This window comes from Erpetoichthys calabaricus, chromosome 6 (genome assembly GCF_900747795.2).
Source record: "Erpetoichthys calabaricus chromosome 6, fErpCal1.3, whole genome shotgun sequence".
Lineage (NCBI taxonomy): Eukaryota > Metazoa > Chordata > Cladistia > Polypteriformes > Polypteridae > Erpetoichthys > Erpetoichthys calabaricus.
Window position 1 is genome coordinate 120,619,863 of NC_041399.2, and position 23,546 is coordinate 120,643,408.

A 23,546-nucleotide genomic window follows, 5' to 3' on the forward strand; every position below is an offset into this window, starting at 1 on the left:
AAAACTGGACAGTCTCTGATATTTATGGCATAAATGTGGAATAAATGAGTGTGGAGGTGCTGTTTTGGTGGTGGATCTATCAATTTTTCAACATGTCTCCGTGACTGAATGAGATAAGATACAATGGGCCATCAATAAGAGGAAAGGGCTTTATTTTATTAGAAAGAAACAGAAGTGGAGTTGAGTAATGAGGGAAAATATACATATATGCTATGGAGGGCAGATCCAGCTTCAGACTGGCCTTAGAATAAAGGTAAGGTGGTATAGTTCAAAATATGGCAGGGAGACACCTCCATCTGACCTATTGAAAATCAGAGTGAACTGTTTAAGAGATGGTCTCTTGTGAATCCAAAAGAATAAAGACACCAGAGGCCTAATAGATTGCCAGTACTTAGGAGTGGAAGAGAGGGGGTGTATTGAGCTTATAAAGCTAATTCTAGGGGTTAAATTCATTTTAATAATCACCAGTCTGGATTGAGATGAGAGAAGAAGGTGGGGCCAAGAGAAAATAGAGTCTCTGACATTCTTTAGAATGCGGTGAAAGTTGGCAGCTACAGCTCCTGGACTATTAACATAAAAAAATTGTGTGAAAAGGAAAGATTTAGACTAGTTAATGTTATGGCCAGAAGGGGCTTCATGGATGTAAATAATTTGACAAACAAATGCAAATGCAGCAAATCTGCTGCAAATAATGATTTGGCAAAGTTTGCTGATCAGCACTATTGAGCAGCACCCCACTTGATACATCCAGACACTATCCCTTGCATTTAAGGAGAGCAGTCCTATGGGGTGTACTCTGCACAGCATTGAAGTGACTCCTTTCTGTGCTCTGGGGTCAATGAAAGACTTAAAGTACCAGTATCTGAGTAGGTAGCCACGATCACCTTGAATATGTAATGACATAAATGCTGGTACACTGAATACTATAGGTCACATGAAACACTGAGGGTTCAGCCAGTTTCCGTATCAACAAGCCAGCCATCATAGATAGATAGATAGATAGATACTTTATTAATCCCAAGGGGAAATTCACATACTATATAATAATATACATATTATTCACATAATATCATGTATATAACCTTCAGCAAGATGTGTGATCAGTGCTACTTTTCCCCAAAATAAATTAATCATGAGTTGATCCAGGCCACTGAGCCACATCGTTTGTCAGTCTCATCTTGGCATCACAGATGATGTTAATGTAATGTAACTTTTTATGGTTAACAAAAGAAACTTCATTCTCAGTAAGTGCCCTTATAGAACATTAGAACATTAGAAAAATTTAGGCGAAAACAGGTCATTCAATCCAACAAAGCTCGCCATTCCTGTCCACTTGGTTCCTTCAAAATAACATTGTCTAGTTTTAAAGGTCCCTAAAGTCCTACTGTCTACAATATTAACTTGTTTTAAAGTTAAAGTCTTAATTCACTACACTAACTCCTTTCATAATTTTGAACATCTCAGCCATCCTTTTGTGTAGACTGAAAAGGCTCAGTTCTTTTAATCTTTCTCCATAACTCATCCCCTTTAGCCCTGGAATCAGCCTAGTTACTCTTCTTTGGACTTTTTCTATTGCCACTATATTTTTTATAGCCTGGAGAACAAACCTGTGCACAGTATTCCAGATGAGGTCTAACCAGCGCATTATAAAGCTTGAGCATAATGTCCTTTGACTTGCACTCTACACATCATGCTATATAACCTAACATTCTGTTAATATTCTTAATGTCTTCTGAATCCTGTCTGGAAATTGATAGTGAGAAGTCCACTATGATTCCTAAATCCATCTCATAATCAGTACTTTCAATTTTCAGACCTCTCATTTTGTATTCAAATGTAACATTTTTACTTCTTATGTATAATATATTACATTTACAGTATAGTTGGCGCTCCATTTCCACATGGGATTGGTTCTATAACACTTCCCAGATAGATGCTCAAGTGTCTTGTATAAGATGGCATTGTAACAGCAAATTAACCTACACACATCCTCCAGTGTAGTTTAAATAATCCCTATATTACTTACAATACATAATACAATGTAAATGCATTGATTGTTTAGTCTTCTATGTTTGAGTGTCCTTTATTTTCCAGAATATGTGGATTTTTTCATTTTCTAAGAGCCGCAGTACTGCAGGAAGTCTAAAGAAGGAAACCGTTTCCCATTTTGGCAACTGGTAGCACTCAGAAACCAAGGTAAGATAGATGAGCGAGAAAGTGGTTTCTTTTAACAAAGGCGGCAATTACCAGAGAATGGTACCAGTTGATGTACAAAATAGAACAAGGGTGCTTCATGTGAACAGAACTCACCCACTGAAGAGCAGCTGGGTGGCTCAGCAGTTGATTGCCTTATAAGAGCTTTAAGTTTACTCTTATGATAGCTGGGAACTCAATCACTAAGGGGATTGAAGCACAGTTTTGCTGTAGAGGAAGAAAGTCTTACACAGTGTGTTGCACAGGTGGGACATTCTCTGTGGAAAGGTGGATAGGCTCATGGCCTAGCAGCAGGGGTGGATCCAGTTGTCGTTATCCATGCTGGGACAAATGACATACACTCTCACCTCGGAGTACTGCACCCTTCACCCATCCTTCTGCTGATACCAGCATAGGAGAGAGTTTACCCCAAGCCACAATTACAGCAGCCAGGTAAGCAGAGAGCTGAGGAGACTTTGTGCCAGCAAAGCAGTGGGTCCAGATGGAGTATCGCCACGACTGCTGAAGGCCTGTGCATTGGAGCTGGGGTGTCCTCTACAGCGCATCTTCAACCTGAGCCTGGAACAGGGGAGAGTCCCGAGGCTTTGGAAAATATCTTGCATCACCCCATTTCCAAAGGTATCACATCCTAGTGAGCTGAATGACTTCTGGCCTGTCGCTCTGACGTCGCATGTGATGAAGACCATGGAGAGGCTGCTGCTTTACCACCTGAGGCCACAGGTACGTCACGCCCTTGACCCTGTGCAGTTCGCATACCAGGAGAAGGTGGGAGCAGAGGATGCCATCATCTTTCATGCTACACCGATCCCTCTCCCACTTGGACAGAGGCAGTGGTGCTGTAAGAATTGTTTCTGGACTTCTCTAGCGCCTTCAACACCATCCAACCTCTGCTCCTTAGGGACAAGCTGACAGAGATGGGAGTAGATTCATACCTTGTAGTATGGATTGTGGACTATCTTAAAGACAGACCTCAATATGTGCGTCTCGGGAACTGCAGGTCTGACATTGTGGTCAGCAACACAGGAGCGCCGCAGGGGACTGTACTTTCTCCAGTCCTGTTCAGCCTATATACATCGGACTTCCAATACAACTTGGAGTCCTGCCACGTGCAAAAGTTTGCTGATGACACTGCTATCGTGGGCTGCATCAGGAGTGGGACAGGAACCTAATCAAGGACTTTGTTAAATGGTGCGACTCAAACCACCTACACCTGAACACCAGCAAAACCACGGAGCTGGTGATGGATTTTAGGAGGACCAGGCCCCTCATGGACCCCGTGATCATAAAGGTGACTGTGTACAGAGGGTGCAGACCTATAAATACCTGGGAGTGAAGCTGGATGATAAATTGGACTGGACTGCCAATACTGATGCTTTGTGTAAGAAAGGACAGAGCCGACTATACTTCCTTAGAAGGCTGGTGTTCTTCAATATCTGCAATAAGATGCTACAGATGTTCTATCAGACGGTTGTGGCGAGCGCCCTCTTCTACGCGGTGATGTGCTGGAGAGGCAGCATAAAGAAGAGGGACGCTTCACGCCTGGACAAACTGGTGAGGAAGGCAGGCTCTATTGTACGCATGGAGCTGGACAGTTTGACATCTGTGGCAGAGCGACGGGCACTGAGCAGGCTCCTGTCAATAATGGAGAATCCACTGCATCCACTGAACAGTATCATCTCCAGACAGAGGAGCAGCTTCAGCGACAGACTGTTGTCACTGCCCTGCTCCACTGACAGACTGAGGAGATCGTTCCTCCCCCACACTATGCGACTCTTCAATACCACCCGGGGGGGGGGGGGGGGGTAAACGTTAACATTATTTAAAGTCAAAGTTATTGTCTGTCTGTATACCTGCATTGTTATCACTCTTTAATTGAATATTTTCTTTATTAATCCCAAGGGGAAATTCACATACTCCAGCAGCAGCATACTAATAAAGTATCTATCTATCTATCTATCTATCTATCTATCTATCTATCTATCTATCTATCTATCTATCTATCTATCTATCTATCTATCTATCTATCTATCTATCTATCTATCTATCTATCTATCTATCTATCTATCTATCTATCTATCTATCTATCGGCAGGCTGTAACTTCTGCAATCCAAATTTAAAGAGTTTGGTGCAACGCTAAGGAGCAGAACTGATAAAGTAGTCTTCTCCGAAGTTCTTGCTCTGCCATGTGCCAATCCAGGTAAAATTGAGGAGATTAGAAGGCTTAATGCATGGCTCAAATCTTAGAGCGGTTTATTGGGCATTGGGACTCCCTTTGGAAAAAGTGGGACTCGTTTCAGGTTACATTTAAATCATAGATGCACCAATGTATTGATGAGGTATAGGAATGGATTAGTTGAAGATTGCTTACTATTTCTAACTCTTCACTGTACAGGTGGTATATAGTCCAACCATCTATCCTCTTCCTCTTATCCGATATCGGGTCGCGGGGGCAGCAGCTTGAGCATAGATGCCCAGATTTCCCTCTCCTCTGCCACTTCTTGTAGCTTTTCCGGTGGAATCCCGAGGCGTTCCCAGGCCAGCCGGGAAACATAGTCCCTCCAGCAGTTAGACGCGCCCGGAACAACTCACCAGGGAGGCGTCCAGGAGGCATCCTGATCAGATGCCCAAGCCACCTCATCTGACTCCTCTTGATGCGGAGGAGCAGCGGCTCTACTCTGAGCCCCTCCCGGATGACTGAGCTTCCCACCCTATCTTTAAGGGAAAGCCCAGACACCCTGCGGAGGAAACTCATTTCAGCCCCTTGTATTCGCGATCTTGTTCTTTTGGTCACTACCCATAGCTCATGACTATAGGCGAGGGTAGGAACATAGATCGACTGGTAAATTGAGAGCTTTGCCTTATGGCTCAGCTCCTTTTTCACCACGACAGACCGATGCAGAGCTCGCATCACTGCGAACGCCGCACCAATCTGCCTGTCGATCTCACGCTTCATTCTTCCCTCACTCGTGAACAAGACCCCGAGATACTTGAACTCCTTCGCTTGGTGCAGGATCTTGCCCCCAACCCTGAGAGGGCACTCCACCCTTTTCCGGCTGAGGACCATGGTCTCGGATTTGGAGGTGCTGATTCCCATCCCAGCCGCTTCACACTCAGCTGCGAACCGATCCAGAGAGAACCGAAGATCATGGCCTGATGAAGCAAACAGGACAACATCATCTGCAAAATGCAGTGACCCAATCCTGAGTACACCAAACCAGACCCCCTCAACGCCCTAGCTGCGCCTAGAAATTCTGTCCATAAAAGTGATGAACAGAATCAGTGACAAAGGGTAGCCCTGGTGGAGTCCAACTCTCACTGGAAACAGGTTCAACTTACTGCCGGCAATGCGGACCAAGCTCTGACACCGGTTGTACAGGGACCGAACAGCCCTTACCCCATACTCCCAGAGCACCCCCCAAAGGATTCCCCGAGGGACATGTCGAACACCTTTTCCAAGTCCACAAAACACATGTAGACTGGTTGGGCAAACTCCCATGCACCCTCCAGGACCCTCCTAAGGGAGTAGAGCTGGTCCACTGTTCCGCGACCAGGACGAAAACCACACTGTTCCTCCTGATTCCTTGGTTTGACTATCTGATGGACCCTCCTCTCCAGGACCCCTGAATAGATTTTTCCAGAGAGGCTGAGGAGTGTGATCCCTCTGTAGTTGGAACACACCCTCCGGTCCCCCTTCTTAAAGAGGGGGACCACCACCCTGGTCTGCCAATCCAGAGGCACTGTCCCCGATGTCCATGCGATGTTGCAGAGGCATGTCAACTAAGACAGTCCTACAACATCAAGAACCTTGAGGAACTCCGGGCATATCTCATCCACCCCTGGGGCCCTGCCACCAAGGAGTTTTTTGACCACCTCGGTGACCTCAGTCCCAGAGATGGGGGAGCCCACCTCCTAGTCCCCAGGCTCTGCTTCCTCATTGGAAGGCATGTTAGTGGGATTGAGGATGTCTTCGAAGTACTCCCCCCACCGACCCACAACGTCCCGGGTCGAGGTCAGCAGCACACCATCCCCACCATATACAATGTTGACACTGCACTGCTTCCCCATCCTGAGATGCCTGATGGTGGACCAGAATATCCTCAAAGCCGTCCAAAAGTCATTCTCCATGGCCTTCCCAAACTCCTCCCACGCCCAAGTTTTTGCCTCAGCAACCACCGAAGCCGCACTCCGCTTGGCCTGCCAGTACCTATTAGCTTCCTCCAGAGTCCCACAGGACAAAAGGGTCCTGTAGGACTCCTTCTTCAGCTTGACGGCATCCCTCACCGCAGGTGTCCACCAACGGGTTCGGGGATTGCCGCCACGACAGGCACCGACCACCTTATGGCCACTGCTCTGGTCAGCCGCCTTAACAATAGAGGCACGGAACATGGCCCATTTGGACTCAATGTCCCCCACCTGCCTCGGGACGTGGTTGAAGTTCTGCCGGAGGTGGGAGTTGAAGCTGCTTCTGACGGGACTCTGCCAGGTGCTATATAGTGCTCTATCCAATTGTTCTTTATAAATCTTAACGTCTTCCCTTTAAGGAATCCCTGTTACTTTTAACTCTTGGTTGCTCCAATGTGGATATTTTCTTTTTTTGGTGAAAAAAATATTTTAAAAAAATCTTCCAGGGAAAAAAGCTTTAAAGGCTCCTCCTCAACTTCTATCAGCAACTAAAAAAGCAAAGTTTTTAGGAACAAAATTGGCCTTTTAATTAACTCTTACACAGCAGTAGCAAAAACACACTCAACAATTACACTGTCAATGATGATGTCAGCATGTCAGTACATCAGTCTCCTTCTCCAATGAGTGGGTTCTTCTCATTTTCCATCTTTACTGTATTATGAGTGCTGTCAATTGCTCCAGTTACAGTAGGAAAACCGGACACTGCTGTAAATTTCCTTTTTATGTTGGCATGTACAACCAATCTATACCAAAACTGAATATAGCACCTCATTAGTCATTTATGGCTTCCAGCACAGCAGGCATGATGGAACTGAAGCTTGGCTGAGATATTCCTGACCTGTCAGCCAGTTATCATTATAGACATAAAAATCCTACCAGTCCATAAAAGGATTGTTCCCTTCATATATTTCCCTTTGCATACTCTTCAAGCAGTGCTAATCAAACCATGTAGTGTCAAACAATTTGGGTATAAATTGATTATAGCTTTCTGTATGTAGGGAGTGAATCACACCAGTGTTTTTTATGTGTTTTAGTTTCTAGTCCATAGAAGTGACAACACATAGCTGATATAAAGTGATGTAAAAACAAAAATGTACTTCAGTGCAAATACGCAGCATCGGGCCTCTTAAAAGGTAACTAAAACAGAGTCCATATATCATATTCATCACTTTGAGGTTTAATATGTTTGCCACATCAATGCACATTATAATAATGGCTTGGTGATATGAATTATTATATGCCATTATACATCACCATTTAGCTACTTTGCTTGCATTATCCTACTTGATCAAGTGTGTTACCATGTTTTCAAAATGGATGGGTCAGAGTTGCTATAACTACATGCAAGTTTTCCTGTCAGTTTCCTTTTATAAGTCCTGAATTTTTTTGTGGAAAGCTGTGTACACACATTTCAAAAGTCTTTTTGTGCATACATACATTACTGTATATATACTGTATCTGACCCCCACGTAATTTTTCATCTTTAGTACACCACTTAATTTGGATCTTTATCATTTACCATTTATGTAGGACATTTATCATTTTGCAGGAATATTTATCATTTAAGTTTAGAATTTGCTATTTGGATATCCATGTATTATATGTATATTTAGCATTTAAGTGTGATATTTAACCTTTTAAGTTGGATATATACAGTTTAGTAGGGACATTTACCATTTTCGTGGAAAATTTACCATTGTTGAAACTAAGGGGCGCATACAGCTGCTCCAACCCCAACACAGACAAGTGCATTACACAGTACCCTTTTATTCAATACTGGAGAAGCGCTTTTCCTCACTTCCCAGAACAAAGCACAGTACAGCACCAAAAAACACAAAGACAGTCCATTTCTTTGCTTCCTGTTTCCAGTATTTTCCGCTTCCACTTCTCTTCCAGCAAGTTTCATCCTTCTTCCTCCCAACTCTGGGTTTCTGAGTATTGGTGGATAGAGATGGAACCTTTTAAAGAGCATCAGGAAGTGCTCCAGGTGCTTGTTGACCTTTTTCCAGCAGTACTTCCAGGTGTTGCGGAAATGCAGCAAACAAGGGCTCAGCAAATGTTCAGGTGGCCCCTAGTGGTGGCCACGGGCCCCACAGGGTTGAGCTTCCATGCTCCAACTCTGTGGCCCCGCTGCAAGCCATGCTGGCTGCCCTCTAGCATTCCAGGGGAGATAATGTCCTCGATAAACTCTCTCCCCTGGTCTTTCCAGTATAAAGGTGTCCTATCCGAGCATGGGCTTTGGTCGTACGTTACACCTTCCAAACAAGTGATTTCACATATTACACATCCAAAACACTCACATTTGAGAAAAAGAGAATTTTTACATTTGCCATATTGTAAATGTACAATAAAAGATGATATCAAAAACAAGTACACCATTTTACATACGGCACCCCATACTGTAATCATTTAGCATATATAGGTGATGCTCTGAATTTTTCAACAATGTTCTTATAACTAACACTTTAAATGCATTAGGGGACTGTGTTAATCAATACAGATCTACTGACAATGTTAAGAATGCATGCTGCTAGAGCTGTAATTGAGTTTTTACTAGTTGGGAACTGTGTCTAAATAACAAGCATTAGGTTTCATTTTAGAAATTAAAGTTAAGATTTCCGGTTCAACTATAAAGTTAAAATTACTACAGTGAGGTGTGCAAATAGAGATGGGGTCTGACACTGCAGTACTCAGTTTGCAAGATAATTTTTAAATTTGAGATCTTAAAAATTTTATAATTAAATTAGTATTGCTAAATTTTGTAGTAAATTTGCATGACAATTTAGATTTCCCATTATCAAACTTATTCATTTCCCCATGGTTAAATTAGCAACTGTTCTTAAACAGTATACAGGGGTTATTTCTGTTTTCCTCTGTTAACTTGTAATAAGAAGTAAACCAAAATGACATCTTTTATTGGCTAACTAAAAAGATTACAATATGTAAGCTTTGCAGGCGACTCAGGCCCTTTCTTCAGGCAAGATTTAATTAGGGAGGGTCAGAAAAGAGTCTTTGCATATTTTTTAACACTATCCATGCTATTCAAAAGATGTATTACTTTTGTCTCCATTTACTTTTCATCATTGTAATTTAGTAGTGTAAGTGGTCTAATCAAACCATGGTAAATTTCATTGTGCTTAATAACATTTGTGGTATGTGCACAGTCATATGCTGTAGATGTTACACTCTTTTGTAATCTGTGATTGTATTGGTAAGGCTAAGAACATGTCAAACATAATTGATTAGTGATCAGAGATAATTTCATTTAGTGGACTAACACTTACATTTTAAATAACAAATCAGTGAATAATAAAACTTAGTTTAGCTTTTAACCTGGGACAATCATGCAGAGTTTAGCAGGGTGAGTAAAACATTTGCTGAAAGTGTCTCTTTCCTCATTTATATGAATATTAAAAGGTCTGATCAACAGTACCTGATCATAATTTATAGCTAAGTTAAACAATTGAAGACAATTAATATTTACTAATATGAGCACCTTAAAGGATGCAAATTCATCTAAATATTTAGAAGTAATACATAGTTTATTATACAAAATTACTACAGGACCATCTTCTTGACCAATATTTCTTGATATATCTAAAATAATGTACAGCCATTCTGTGCTGCCTAGTGTAAAAGAACATATTTACTCAGACAGGTTTCATTAAGAAAACATAGATCATCATTATTCTTCTTCTTCATTCAGCTCTTCCAGTTAGGGGTTGCCACAGTGGATCATCTTTTTCCATATCTTTCTGTCCTCTGCATGTTGTTCTGTTACACCCATCACCTGTATGTCCTCTCTCACCACATTCATAAACCTCCTCTTAGGCCTTCCTCTTTTCCTCTTACCTGGCAGTTCTATCCTTAACATCCTTTTCCCGATATACTCAGCATCTCTCCTCTGCACATGTCCAAACCAGTGCAATCTCGCCTCTCTGACTTTGTATCCCAACCATCCAATTTGAACTGACCCACTAATGTACTCATTTCTAATTCCATCCATCCTCGTCACACCCAGTGCAAATCTTAGCATCTTAAACTTTACTACCTCCAACTCTGTCTCCTGCTTTCTGGACAGTGCCACCATCTCCAACCCATATAACATAGCTGGTCTCACTACCGTCCTGTAGACCTTCCCTTTCACTCTTGCTGATACCCATTTGTCACAAATTACTCCTGACACTCTTCTCCACTCATTCCACCCTGCCTGCACTCTCTTTTTCACCTCTCTTCCACAATCCCCATTACTCTGTACTGTTGATCCCAAGTATTTAAACTCATCCACCTTCACCAACTCTACTCCCTGCATCCTCACCATTCCACTGACCTCCCTCTCATTTACAAACATGTATTCTGTCTTGTTCCTACTGACCTTCATTCCTCTCCTCTCCTCTCTAGAGCATATCACCACCTCTCCAGGGTCTCCTCAACCTGCTCCCTACTATCACTACAGGTCACAATGTCATCAACAGACATCACGGGGACTTCTGTTTAATCTAGTCTGTCAACCTGTCCATCACCATTGCAAATAAGAAAGGGCTCAGAGCCAATCCCTGATGTAATCCCACCTCCATGTTGAAAGCACCCATCACTCCTACCGCAGACTTCAGCACTGTCACACTTCCCTCATGCATATCCTGTACAACTCTTACATACTTCTCTGCCAACTTCCTCATACAATACCACAGCTCCTCTCGAGGCACCCTGTCATATGCTTTTTCCAGGTCCACAAAGATGCAATACAACTCCTTCTGGCCTTCTCTATACTTCCCCATCAACATCCTCAGAGCAAACATCACATCTGTGGTGCTCTTTCTTGGCATGGAACCATACTGCTGCTCACTAATCATCACCTCACTTCTTAACCTAGCTTTCACTACTCTTTCCCATAACTTCATGCTGTGGCTTATCAATTTTATCCCCCTGTAGTTACTACAGTCCTGCACATCCCCCTTATTCTTAAATATCGGCACCAGTACACTTCTTCTCCACTCCTCAGGCATCCTCTCACTTTCCAAGATTCCATTAAACAATCTGGTTAAAAACACTACTGCCATATCTCCAAAACACCTCCATGCTTCCATAGGTATGTCATCTGGACCAATGGCCTTTCCATTTTTCATCCTCTTCATAGCTGTCCTTACTTCCTCCTTGCTAATCAGTTGCACTTACTGATTCACTATCTCCACATCATCCAACCTTCTCTCTCTCTCTCATTCTCTTCATTCATCAACCTCTCAAAGTACTCTTTCCATCTGCTCAACACACTCTCCTCGTTTGTGAGTACATTTCCATCTTTATCCTTTATCACCCTAACCTGCTGCACATCTTTCCCAGCTCGGTCCCCATGTCTAGCCAGTTGGTACAGGTCCTTTTCTCCCTCCTTAGTGTCTCATGCAACTCATCATACACCTTTTCTTTAGCCTTCACCACCTCTCTCTTCACTTTGCGCCTTACCTCCTTGTACTCTTGTCTACTTTCTGACTCTCTCTGACTATCCCACTTCTTCTTCGCCATCCTCTTCCTCTGTATACTCTTTTGTATCCCCATTCCACCACCAGGTTTCCTTTTCTTCCTTCCTCTGTCCAGATGTTGCCCAACTGTCTGGGTACTCTTCACTGGCACCCAGTGCCTGTCTTACCTCCTCCCTAAACTCAACCTTGCAGTCTTCCTTTTTCAACTTCCACCATTTGATCCTTGGCTCTGCCCTCACTCTTCTACTTCTTGATCTCCAACGTCATTCTACAGACCACCATTCTATGCTGCTTAACTACACTTTCCCCTGCCTCCACTTTGCAGTCTTCAATCTCTGTCAGATTGACTCTTCTGCATAGGATGTATCCACCTGTACGTCACCCTATGTTCCTCCCTCTTCTTAAAATATGTTTCACCACAGCCATGTTGTTCCTTTTGGCAAAATCCACTGACCTTCTTCATTACTCTCCTTGACATCATACCTATCCATCACCTCCTTGTCTCCACTGTTCCCTTAAAAGATCAAAAAAATAAGTTACTAAATAAATATATAAATATCATCTATCCATTCATTGTCCTAATCTGCTCATCCAGGGCAAGGTCATGGGACAGAAGTACTGTAACAAACAAATACACATAAAAATTACTGAAAAGAAAGAAAACTTCTGACTTGGTTAAAGATAAATAGAACAGTCAAAGTAAGAGATTATAAAGGGAAATTACTGTTTCAAAAAATGAGTGCTTGTAGCATTTCAAGCCGTGATGAATTATTTTGTTTTTTGAATGTACTCAATGCTAGTGTGTAAGAGAGAGAATGTGCATTATTGTTCATAACGTCACTCAGTTTTGACTTCATTTTTTCCTTCGCTATTACCTCCAGTGGGTCAAGTACATCTCATAACTGATCCCATCTTTTGACTACTGTACCTTGTAAATTCAGAGGGCCTGTCTTGAGGAGTTATCTGCCAACCATATTATAGCATATAAAATTACAGAGTTGTAGAATATGTAAAGGATCAGATCTTATACTTAATACAGTTTGATACAGTTTCATTAACCAAAACAGCTCTATTTCCAAATGAGAAAATACTTCATAAACATTTAAAACTAAAAAGATTGTTTGGTGTGGTTTAATACTTTTTATTTATTTTTTAAATTAAAATAGAAAAATAAGCTACTCTAGTGGAAGATTTGATTTTATTTCTAGGTCCAATCATGCTCTAAATATTTTTAGTTATCAGTTAATTTAGATTTTAATCGATTTTTCATATGCCCCAGACTCTGTATATTAGATAGCTGCTGTTGAAGAATAGCATAACATACATTTTTTGCAGCTAATATGTTGTATTCACAGTTAACCTTGTTTGCTGAATATTTTCTTAGAAATTCACAGTCCAGTCAGCTTAGATGAACATTGTTTTCCCAGATGCCTCATGATGCTTTGTGAGGCCAGTGTGATATCACAGAGCTGTATGAGCCATGCACAGAACTTTCACACATATGTACTGTAGGATTGATACCACTCTGCTTTGGGCAATGTGATGTCACAACCCGCTTAGCACTTCAGGCTTCCACACAACATGCATTAAAAAATTAAAAATAAAAAACTGGCAATATTTTCATTTGATGGGTAGATTAGCTGACCGTAATGAGAATATTAGGAGTACAGGTACCAGTCGACTTGCATACAGGTTATGTTCTGGCACAGGAGACACAAATTGATGTAGATATATCTATATAATTATAGGAGAGAGGTCCAATATGTTGTACAGAATAAGATACACTAATATCACTCAAATTTATGTATTCCTCCTTGTTTTTGAAAATTACAGTCATTGTAAACAGGATAGAATTTTAAAGTCAATTCTAAATGACATGGGTAACCAATGTATCAATGCTTAATCTGGAGAGATGTGCTCAGATTTTCTTTTTCTAGTTAATATATTTGTTGCTGCATTCTGCACTAATTGCAACTGATTGATGTCTTTCTTAGGTAGTCCTGTTAGGAGTACATTACAGTAATGTAGTTAACTAAAAACAAAAGCGTGAATTAATTTTTCAGTGTCTTGCAATGTTCCTTAAATGAAAAAATGTAGTACTAGTAACCTAGTTTTTATGCAGTTTAAAGCTTAGGTCAGTTTCAATGAGTAAACTTAAATTCTTAATCTCTGCCTTGATTTTTAAACCTAAGAGATCAAGTTTATTTCTAATACCCTTGCTAGTTCTGTATTTTCAATCACTAAGATTTCTATTTTTCGGTTGGTCTCGTCCGTTGCGAGAGATGGACGTCTGAAGCGGAGCTCCGTTAGCAGCAGTGTTATTTTTTAATATTATTTCTTTATTATCCTGAGATATCCTGTATTTACCCAACCCGAGGGTTCTGCTACTGTATATGCAAGCATATATAAACATGGTCGGTAAGAAAGGGGCTCAGAAAGAAATGGAAAAGAAAACTAAAGCTACATCTAAGCCCAGAACAGCAGCTCCAAGTTCAAGCTCAAGGTACGGCCTTTCAGAGACTGACCTGGAACAGATGGACGAAAGCCCTGACTCCTCAGGACCACGGTGTGCTGCATTGTCTCCAGTTGAGAGTGAAATGGGGAGCGAAAGTGCAAGTGACGCAGGTCGCGATAGCTCGCCGATTGGGAAAGATCACTTGAAACTTCAAAAGGCCTTGCAGTCCACTCTTTCATCTACTCCACGGGAGCCGGGTAAATTGGCTGTAATAGAGCCTGCCGCTTCGCCTATGCTGCACGAAAGCAGAAATGATCTGTCTGAACTGAAGGTGATGATCGCTGTGCTCAAGCAAGAGATAAAGAAAAGCGAGAAGGCAAGTGAGAAGCTGCGGCAAGAGCTGTGGCAGGATAATAAAGACTCAGAGAAACGCATATATACTTGCTTTGAGATGGCCTTTAAATGTATGCTGGAAAAAATTGAGGAGCACATTCAGGAAAACGCATCTAAACTGAGCACACTTGCCGATCAGCTGGAGGATGTTAAGCAGTCATTCACGACTCGAATTGAATTAGCCAAAAATCTAGCATCCACTGCTGATGGAAAAGCAACAGCTGCCAATTCCAAATGCAAAAAACTCGGAAACAGACTTGCTGCTCTGGAAGATGGAAGCAGAAGGAATAATATTAGAACTGAAAGTCTACCTGAGAATTGTGAAAGTCCAAACCCAGTGAAATTCGCACTTGAACTATTCTCTAAAATAATTGGAGAGGACTTTAAATCAGATACCGAGATAGCAGTAGCTTATCGCATACGCAGATCAAATACCTTTAGACCTAGGTCTTTTATTGTCCGCTTTGAGAGATTATTACGTAAGCTAGATGTGATGGCACTCCTCAGACACAAGCAAGAAATTATATTTGAAAATAACCACATTCGTATCTTCCCTGATTTTTCTCCCGCAACAGCTGCTAAATGTGCAGCCTTCTACAACATCAAACAGCGGTTACGGCAAGCCGATATTAAATACAGCCTCTTGTATCCTGCCAAACTGAAAGTGGATGTTCAAGGCCAATACTACGTATTCTCCAGCAAGGAGGAAGCAGAAAAGGAATTAAGAAAGCTTATCCTGAGACTATTCTGAAACACAATAGTGAGTTGCATCCTGTCATGGCATGGCAAGGAGATATCACCTGCTGTCTGATCCACTAGTAATTATATGGGTATTATAATTATACATTCTTTACATTACTCAGAAGCTTTCTCTTTATGTCTTAATTACAGTTATAAAAGTGTGTGGAAGAAATTAATTTTTTTCTTTTTTTTTCTTTTTACTACCCTAAAGGGGACTGTTTAACATCATACCCTTGGTTTATTGTTATTGTTATTACTGCATTAGGATTTACGATGCATATCCTGGACCACTTTCTAACACCACTCCCTGGGTTTATTATCTTAATACTTTAAGATTGCTGAAGATTTTATATCTTATGCTTATAGTATGTTAATGATTATATTTTAGGCATATAGTATTTAGACTATATTGGCAATAGATATCTACTACTACAATACTACAATAGATATCCACTACTTTAATAGATAGCAAATCATGAATTAAAGAGAAAGAAAGTACTCTCTCACCTAACAGGTTTAAACGCTAAAATAGTATTTTTACAGTAGACCCACTTATTAAACAAGGATCAGTTCTGGCTGCAAAAGGACTGGACTGGCCAAATGTTCCATTCTTGCTTTACAAAGAAAGCTAGAAGTGTGGGAATCCTCATACATAGAACAGTCTCATTTGTAGCATCAGATGTAGTATCTGATCCTGAAGGGAGATATGTAATGGTCATGGGCAACTTATTTAACTGTAAAATGATTTTGATAAATGTATATGCACCGAATGTCGATAATAAGGAATTCATGCAAAATGTATTTGCATCCATTTCCAATGTGAACACTCATAAAATTATACTGGCTGGGGACTTTAATTGTGTTTTAAATCCATTCTTAGACAGGACTCCTGTCACAGGGGGGATGACATCTAACACTGCAAAGACAATTACACAGTTTGTAACTGACCACAACTTATCAGACCCCTGGAGGTTTCTAAACCCAAACTCAAGAACATATTTTTTCTACTCACCAGTACATCATTGCTACTCAAGAATTGATTATTTCTTTATAGATAATAATTTCTTGCCTATGATTAAATCTGATGCTATTGTTATTTCCGACCATGCAGCTCTGATCTTGGAGCTCAAGTCACTATGCCCCACACACTCATCTCGCAGATGGTGCCTTAACCTGTTTCTATTAGCAAACGAGAACTTTACTGAATTTATATCTAAACAAATCAGTTTTTTCCTAGAGACAAATACATCTTCAGAGGTTTCTGCAGGAATACTTTGGGAAACTTTAAAGACACAGATTATTTCATATCTTTCCCAAAGGAATAAATTATAAACCAAAAAAGTATCAAAGCTAAAAAACAAAATTACTAGAGTAGATGAAGAACATGCCAGGCTTCCAAGCTAGGCTCTTCATAGGAAAAGGCAGGCTCTGCATTCAAAACTCAACCTCTTGACAACTAAAGAAACTGAACAACTAATTTATAAATCCAGGCATCATTATTATGAACACGGAGAGAAAGCTAATAAGCTTTTATCTCAACAAATCCAATAAGTTCACAATGCAATCCCAGTAATCACCAACATGAACGGAGATGAAATCATTGACCATAAAAATATAATGCACACATTTAGAGACTACTATAAATCCTTATATTCTACTGAGTTTAAAGGAGACAATACACAATCTAATGCATTTCTGGATACATTACAGATGCCACAAATAAGTACTTTTAGTGCAGAGGAACTGGATAAACCTCCGGCGCTATCAGAATTACTAGATGCTATAAAGTCACTTCAAGGTGGGAAAGCAGCAGGCCCTGATGGCTACCCTGCAGAATTTTATAAGAAATTCTCCACTCAGCTAGCTCCCTTCCTATTAGCAACATTTACAGAAGCTAGAGACAATCAAATTCTACCTCAAACTTTTCGCCAAGCATTAATCACCGTCTTTCCTAAACAAAATAAGGACTTATCTCAATGTGCATCATATAGACCAGTTTCACTTCTGAATAATGATGTTAAGATTCTCCCAAAAATCATAGCTAGAAGGATGGAGAAAGTGCTGCGTTCAGTAATATCACAAATCACTTCGCGGATTTTCACCTTTCGCGGGGGGTTCTGGAATGCAACCCCGCGATGGAGGAGGGATTACTGTATACCAATCTAGAAGCTTCAGTTTGTATTAACAACATTTGTTCAGACTACTTTAAACTAGAATGTGGTACCAGACAAGGTTGCCCCTTGTCACCACTGCTATTTACAGTCGCCAATGAACCACTGGCAGTCCACTGTCTAAATTCTTATCAGATAAAGGGGATTTTCAGAGAAGGACTGGAACAGAAAATTTCTCTATATGCAGATGATATGGTACTGTATATATCAGATCCACAAAATTCTGTGCCTGCAGTCTTAACAGCACTTACAGAATTTCAAAAGATCTTTGGTCTCAGAATTAATTTGAATAAAAGTGTGCTCTTTCCAGTGAATCCTCAAGCACACAATATTAGATTGGACATCTTCCCTTTTATCATCGTAGATCAGTTTAAATACCTAGGGGTAAACATCACAAGTAAACATTAAGCTCTTTATCAACAAAATTTTGCCGTCTGTATGGAAAAAATGAAGCAAGACTTGCATAGATGGTCAACCCTTCATCTCACTCTAGCTGGAAGAATTAATGTTGTTAAGATGAATACTTTTCCTAAGCTACTTTTGTTTTATTTCAAAACATTCCAATATAAAATAAAAAAATAAATAAATTCATTACATTTATATAGCGCTTTTCTCAGTACTCAAAGCGCTATCCACACAGGGAGGAACCGGGAAGTGAACCCACAATCTTCCACAGTCTCCTTACTGCAAAGCAGCAGCACTACATTAATAAATAATTTTTTAAGCAATTAGATTCAACAATAACCTAATTTATTTGGAACTCAAAACACCCATGTATCCAAAGAGCGACCCTACAAAGACCTAAGGCAGAAGGTGGCATGGCTCTACCCAACTTTCAGTTTTATTACTGGGCAGCAAACATTCAAGCTATAAAAACCTGGATATAAATATATGAACATACACAGGCTTGGTCCGCAAAGGAAGTAAAATCATGCAGTACTTCTTTATATTCCCTGCTTTGTGCCCCAATAAATGCAAGTTATCGGCAATATACTAATAACCCAATTGTGCTTCACTCACTATTTGGAACCAATGTAGAAAGCATTTTAAGATGGAGAATCTTTTATCTGTGGCACCTCTGCAGGAGAACCACCTCTTTCAACCCTCGCAAACATATGCAGTTTTTAATATCTGGAAAAGATTTGGGATTAAATTGCTTAGAGTTCTTTATATAGACAACATCTTTGCATCCTATGAACAATTACACTCCAAATTTAACTTTCCAGCCACACATTTCTTTCACTATCTTCAAATTAGGAACTTTCTTAACCAGAACCTGCCCGATTTTCCTCATCTTGCACCCTCCTCCATGCCGGAAAAAAATATTGTTCAATTTCAAGGACTTAGACACCATCTCTGCAATATATAAAATTATCTTGCAGTCCCTCCCTTTTAAAGATCCAAGAGGACAATGGGAAAAAGATTTCTTAATCAATATATCAGAAAAGGAGTGGAAAATAGCAATGCAGAGACTTCACTCAAGCTCCATATGCGCAAAGCATACAATTATTCAACTCAAAATTATATATCAAGCACATCTGTCCCGCCTACAACTGTCCAAAATGTTTCCAGGGCAAGATCCAACCTGCGAACTTTGCAATCAAGTCCCAGCCTCACTGGGTCACATGTTCTGGGCCTGCAACCAAATTAACATCATTTTGGACCAACATTTTTAAGTGCCTTTTAGAAAGCCTTGGTGTCACAATCCCTCCTAACCCATTAAAAGCTGTGTTTGGTGTTCTTCTAGATGGGTTTAAAGTGGAGAAGGACAAACAAACTGTGATTGCATTCACTACACTTTTGGCATGCAGACTTATTTTGCTAAACTGGAAGAATCCTAACTCTCCTCTTTTAAGTCAATGGGAAACCAATGTTTTATACTATCTGAAATTGGAAAAAATCAAATAGTCAGTTAAAGGATCTGTACAGAATTTTTTCAAAACCTGGCATGATCTAATCAATAATATCTTAGAATAAGCTCTTAATGCACTGAGGAAGCAATTACCTCCACATTTCTTTTTCTTCTCCATTTGTCTCTATTGCCCTATTAAACTAATCAATTTAGGTATGTCTACAAGCCTTAAGTTTTACTCTGTTGGCCATGCACTCTCTTTCAGGGGTGGGGGGCGACTTGTTTTCAATCGTATCTTTTGTAAAAATTGATCTATTTGTATGGAATTATTACAATTAAATTAATAGAATTAACAAAAAAGATTTCTATTTTTCCTTGTTTAGTTTGAGAAAGTTACTACTCATCGAGTCAGAAATAATGCTAAAATATTAGATCAGACAGTCTGACTCGGCCCGGGGTGCGAGTGGCACCACTCGGAGTAGAAGGAGCTGAAATTACGCTGGACGTCAACAAAATCAGTAAGAATCTTTCTGATCTCTGAGGTGCTTTCATCTGACAAAAAGCTGTTGTATCTGCATGTCTTGGGATTCCAGTTGTTCAGCAACACATTGAAGCTCGTGGTCAGCCACAGGAGCAGTAAAGTGGACTAGGGACATAAGTACGATTGGCTGTTACTAGATAAGATTTATGTGCATGGACAACTGTACTGCCAGTGGTATTGATTTCTGTGTGCTGGTAGCTCAGTACCACATGGCTAATTTGCATATGTAAAAGCCACCATACTAAATAAGCCCTAAAGCAACCTTCTTGCTCCACCTTCCCTCATCAAAAAACATAGGACATGCTGTGAAATAATAAAAATGAGAGATTTGTTACTAATTACAAGGCATTTCCTTCATCTTGATGGAAGAAGAAAGTGTGAAGCATCTGCACAGATATATATGATACTTAAAAGATATGCTTGCTGTGTAGAAGCTGGGACTTCAAATGATGGAATTAGCCAGTCCCATGCCATTCCTTCATAACACGGCCAATGTTTGCACCCAGAGTGGACCTCTGTGAGCACAATGAGATATATTTTATTTACTTATTGCTAGTTTGTGACCTTGTTTTAGGGATTTTGGTGGTCAATTTGTTTTGTTTTTCTTATAGGCACTGCTATTTTGAGGACTTTTTGTTGATGAATGCTATGCTACTGCTAGCCAAGGTCCTATGGCAAGCCAAATTATCATTTAGACATATATATGTGTGTTTATTGGTTTAAGAATTTTTGCCCCCTCTACTTCACGACAATTTTTTTATACATGTTTTGAGCCTTGGTTATTTTTGACTTCTCGGTTACGTCTTTCTGCTTGTTACTTTGATTACAATTTATCTCCTGATTCCTTTTCTAACTAAATTCTGTATCTGTCCCATGCAGTCAGTACAACGTTAAGTGCTAGATTTACATAGTTTGAAATGTTAACATTTCACACTATTAAATCACAGATGATGTGCCCCTTGTTATTGTCAACTTCATTAGATATTATGCCAAGTTCTGAATACCAGTTCTTTATCCAAATAGGTGATTTACATGCCATGGGACTCATTTCTGATGACTAAATTAGATGCTTGTTTTCCTGTTATGCAATGACTCTGTGGCTGAATTTGTGCTGCTGATTTTGGCCTTGTACAAAGGGGCCTGAAGAGACTGCTGAATCAGAAACGAAACTATCTTAAAAAAAAAAAAAAAAAAAAGTTAATCAATTTTCAGTTTGCCAAATGGCTGTCAGGTTCATAATACAATCCTTTTGATGTTTTTTCTTATCTGTTTCAGAAGTCTGGAGTTAAGTCACTTGACCTTGGTTGTTCATAAAAGGTGTCATCCAGATGACTAATACTTAAGAAGGCTTACTGTATAATTGTATATAAGTGAAAAGCAATGTGGGCTAAGTCATTACCCAAGTTCAAACCTGTTTATAAGTTAAAAAATACAGGGGCTTTAAAGTAAGTAAAAACAATTAAGTCTCACTAATACTATTAAATTAAATAAAAAACAAATTAGATTTCATTAATATTATTCTTTCCCCAAAAAACACAATTAGCACAATAAATAATTAACAAAAATGTCTCTGATAATTCAATTGAATCATTAACTGACAGTAATCAATAAACATTAATGACTTAAGTTTCAATTAAGCATCAACTAATCATTCAGTATTAGTTCCACCCTTATAAAACCACAAGGTGCACTAACCTTGAAATTAAAGGTCAGGCCAACATCAGAGTTAGTAAATCTTTTATAATGTCATTCATTTAAATTAAGCAAAAGCCATGCTCTTCAAAGTTAGTTCATAGCAATGCATGCTCTAAAAACAAAAAAACAAACAAACAAAAAAAGCTGTTTTTTGCAGCTTCTTTAATGGGGACTTAGACTGAATGGGTCTATAGGACATATGGACTTTTTGTTTGTTTTGTGTCCTGTTCAGCTCTCCTTGTCTCCCAGAATGGAAACTGTTTGGACAACCTAGATGTTGTCCGATTGCCTGACCAACAAACAGTTGATTTCAGGGCTCTTGTTCAGAAAGTATATCCACTTGGTTGTTTCACAATAATTAAGATTAGGTATATAAGTAGGTTTCACATTTTTGTTATCATTTTAGCCCTAAAATAGTGACTTAACATCAGGGACCTGTTTTATTCACCTTAAGGTTAGTGTTTGGGCGAGGGGAAGACCGTCTCAAGTGGCGTCTGCTTTCTGAACAAGGCCCGATTTCAATTATGCCTTATTCCTTTGAATATTGGTGGTCCTACTCTTTTGAGCTGTCCAAGTGTAATTTTAGCAGCCGTTATATTTTTGTCTACCCTCTGTTCATCCATTTTAAGCACACCACTGGCAAACTATCTAATTTTTGTTTTATTTTTGCACTCTTATTACCATCAGCAGTTTCTGCATTTATCTTTGTATTTTGTATGTGCAGCAAGGCACTCTTCATCCTTGGCAATGTTTATTATTGTTTTATCTACAGGGCTGTCCATTTCATATCTAAACTAGTTAATTCATGTCTGAACTGCTAAATCTTCAATGTTGTCTTTTTTTTTCTCATTAGACCTACACCCGCTATGGAAAATGTTACACATTTAACTCAGGCCAAGATGGATATCCTTTGATGACCACTTTAAAAGGGGGAACTGGCAATGGTCTTGAAATAATGATGGATATTCAGCAAGATGAATACCTTCCAGTCTGGGGAGATACAGGTAAACATATATAGTAGACAGTATTTAGTGAAATTTCATGAGATATCCTAATTTTTCTTCAGCATAGTTAAATGCATTATTTTCTCTCTTTTAACAAGAAAAAAAATTCTTTCATGTGGGAGCTCTGAAAAACTCTTTAGGAGTTGTTCCACCAGCTCAGTCCTAGACCAGTAAAATCACTAGTGCAATCTTTTTTGATTATTTTTATGAAAGCTGATGAAACGTTTCACACTATGAATTTTTCAAAGCTCCCACAGGATAGTACATGTCACTGTTTAAATATGTTCTCTTTTAAATGCATTACTTCTTGTAGACTGTCAATTCAATTGGTATACTGTATATTTGTCTCTCAAATATGAATATATCTAGTACAATTATGCAGACTTCTAATAAAAGAGATTCATAAAGTAATATTCCCATGTACTAACAAACATTTTGGTGGTATAAGTGTTGTAAGGTACTAGATAGATGAATATTAAAATATATCAAATAAATACCTGGTTGCCAAGCATTGCAACCTTTATGGAAATCTTACTAAAGATGGCCTATAAGCAACTGCATTTTCTTATTACAGACAGAATCCCAGCAGAAATTTTTATACTTCACATAGTTCTGATCTATAACTTCAACACTTACTGTTACTGAAAATGAAAGTAAGGAAAACTGGATTAATTTTGATCAAAATATTTTTCTTTTAGTTGTATGATATTCATAAAAGTTAAATTATGTGAGAATAAATGGCTGTGCTTTGAAGATGGGCTTAAGCAGTTTTAAATGGTGACCCTTAGGATGAAATCCAGCAGCAGTTGTATAGCTCTCT

General features: G+C 39.6%; 1 protein-coding gene across 6 annotated transcripts in view; it reads left to right on the plus strand.

Moving 5' to 3' along the window:
- asic1c (acid-sensing (proton-gated) ion channel 1c) overlaps positions 1-23,546 on the plus strand; it is a 1,328,607-nt gene that overhangs the window by 1,030,944 nt on the left and 274,117 nt on the right. For all 6 annotated transcript variants that reach the window (XM_051928824.1, XM_051928821.1, XM_028803265.2 and 3 more), the window contains exon 2: positions 22,576-22,726. In XM_051928824.1, coding sequence (XP_051784784.1) covers positions 22,576-22,726 — 151 coding nt within the window. The remainder of the gene's footprint in view (positions 1-22,575; positions 22,727-23,546) is intronic.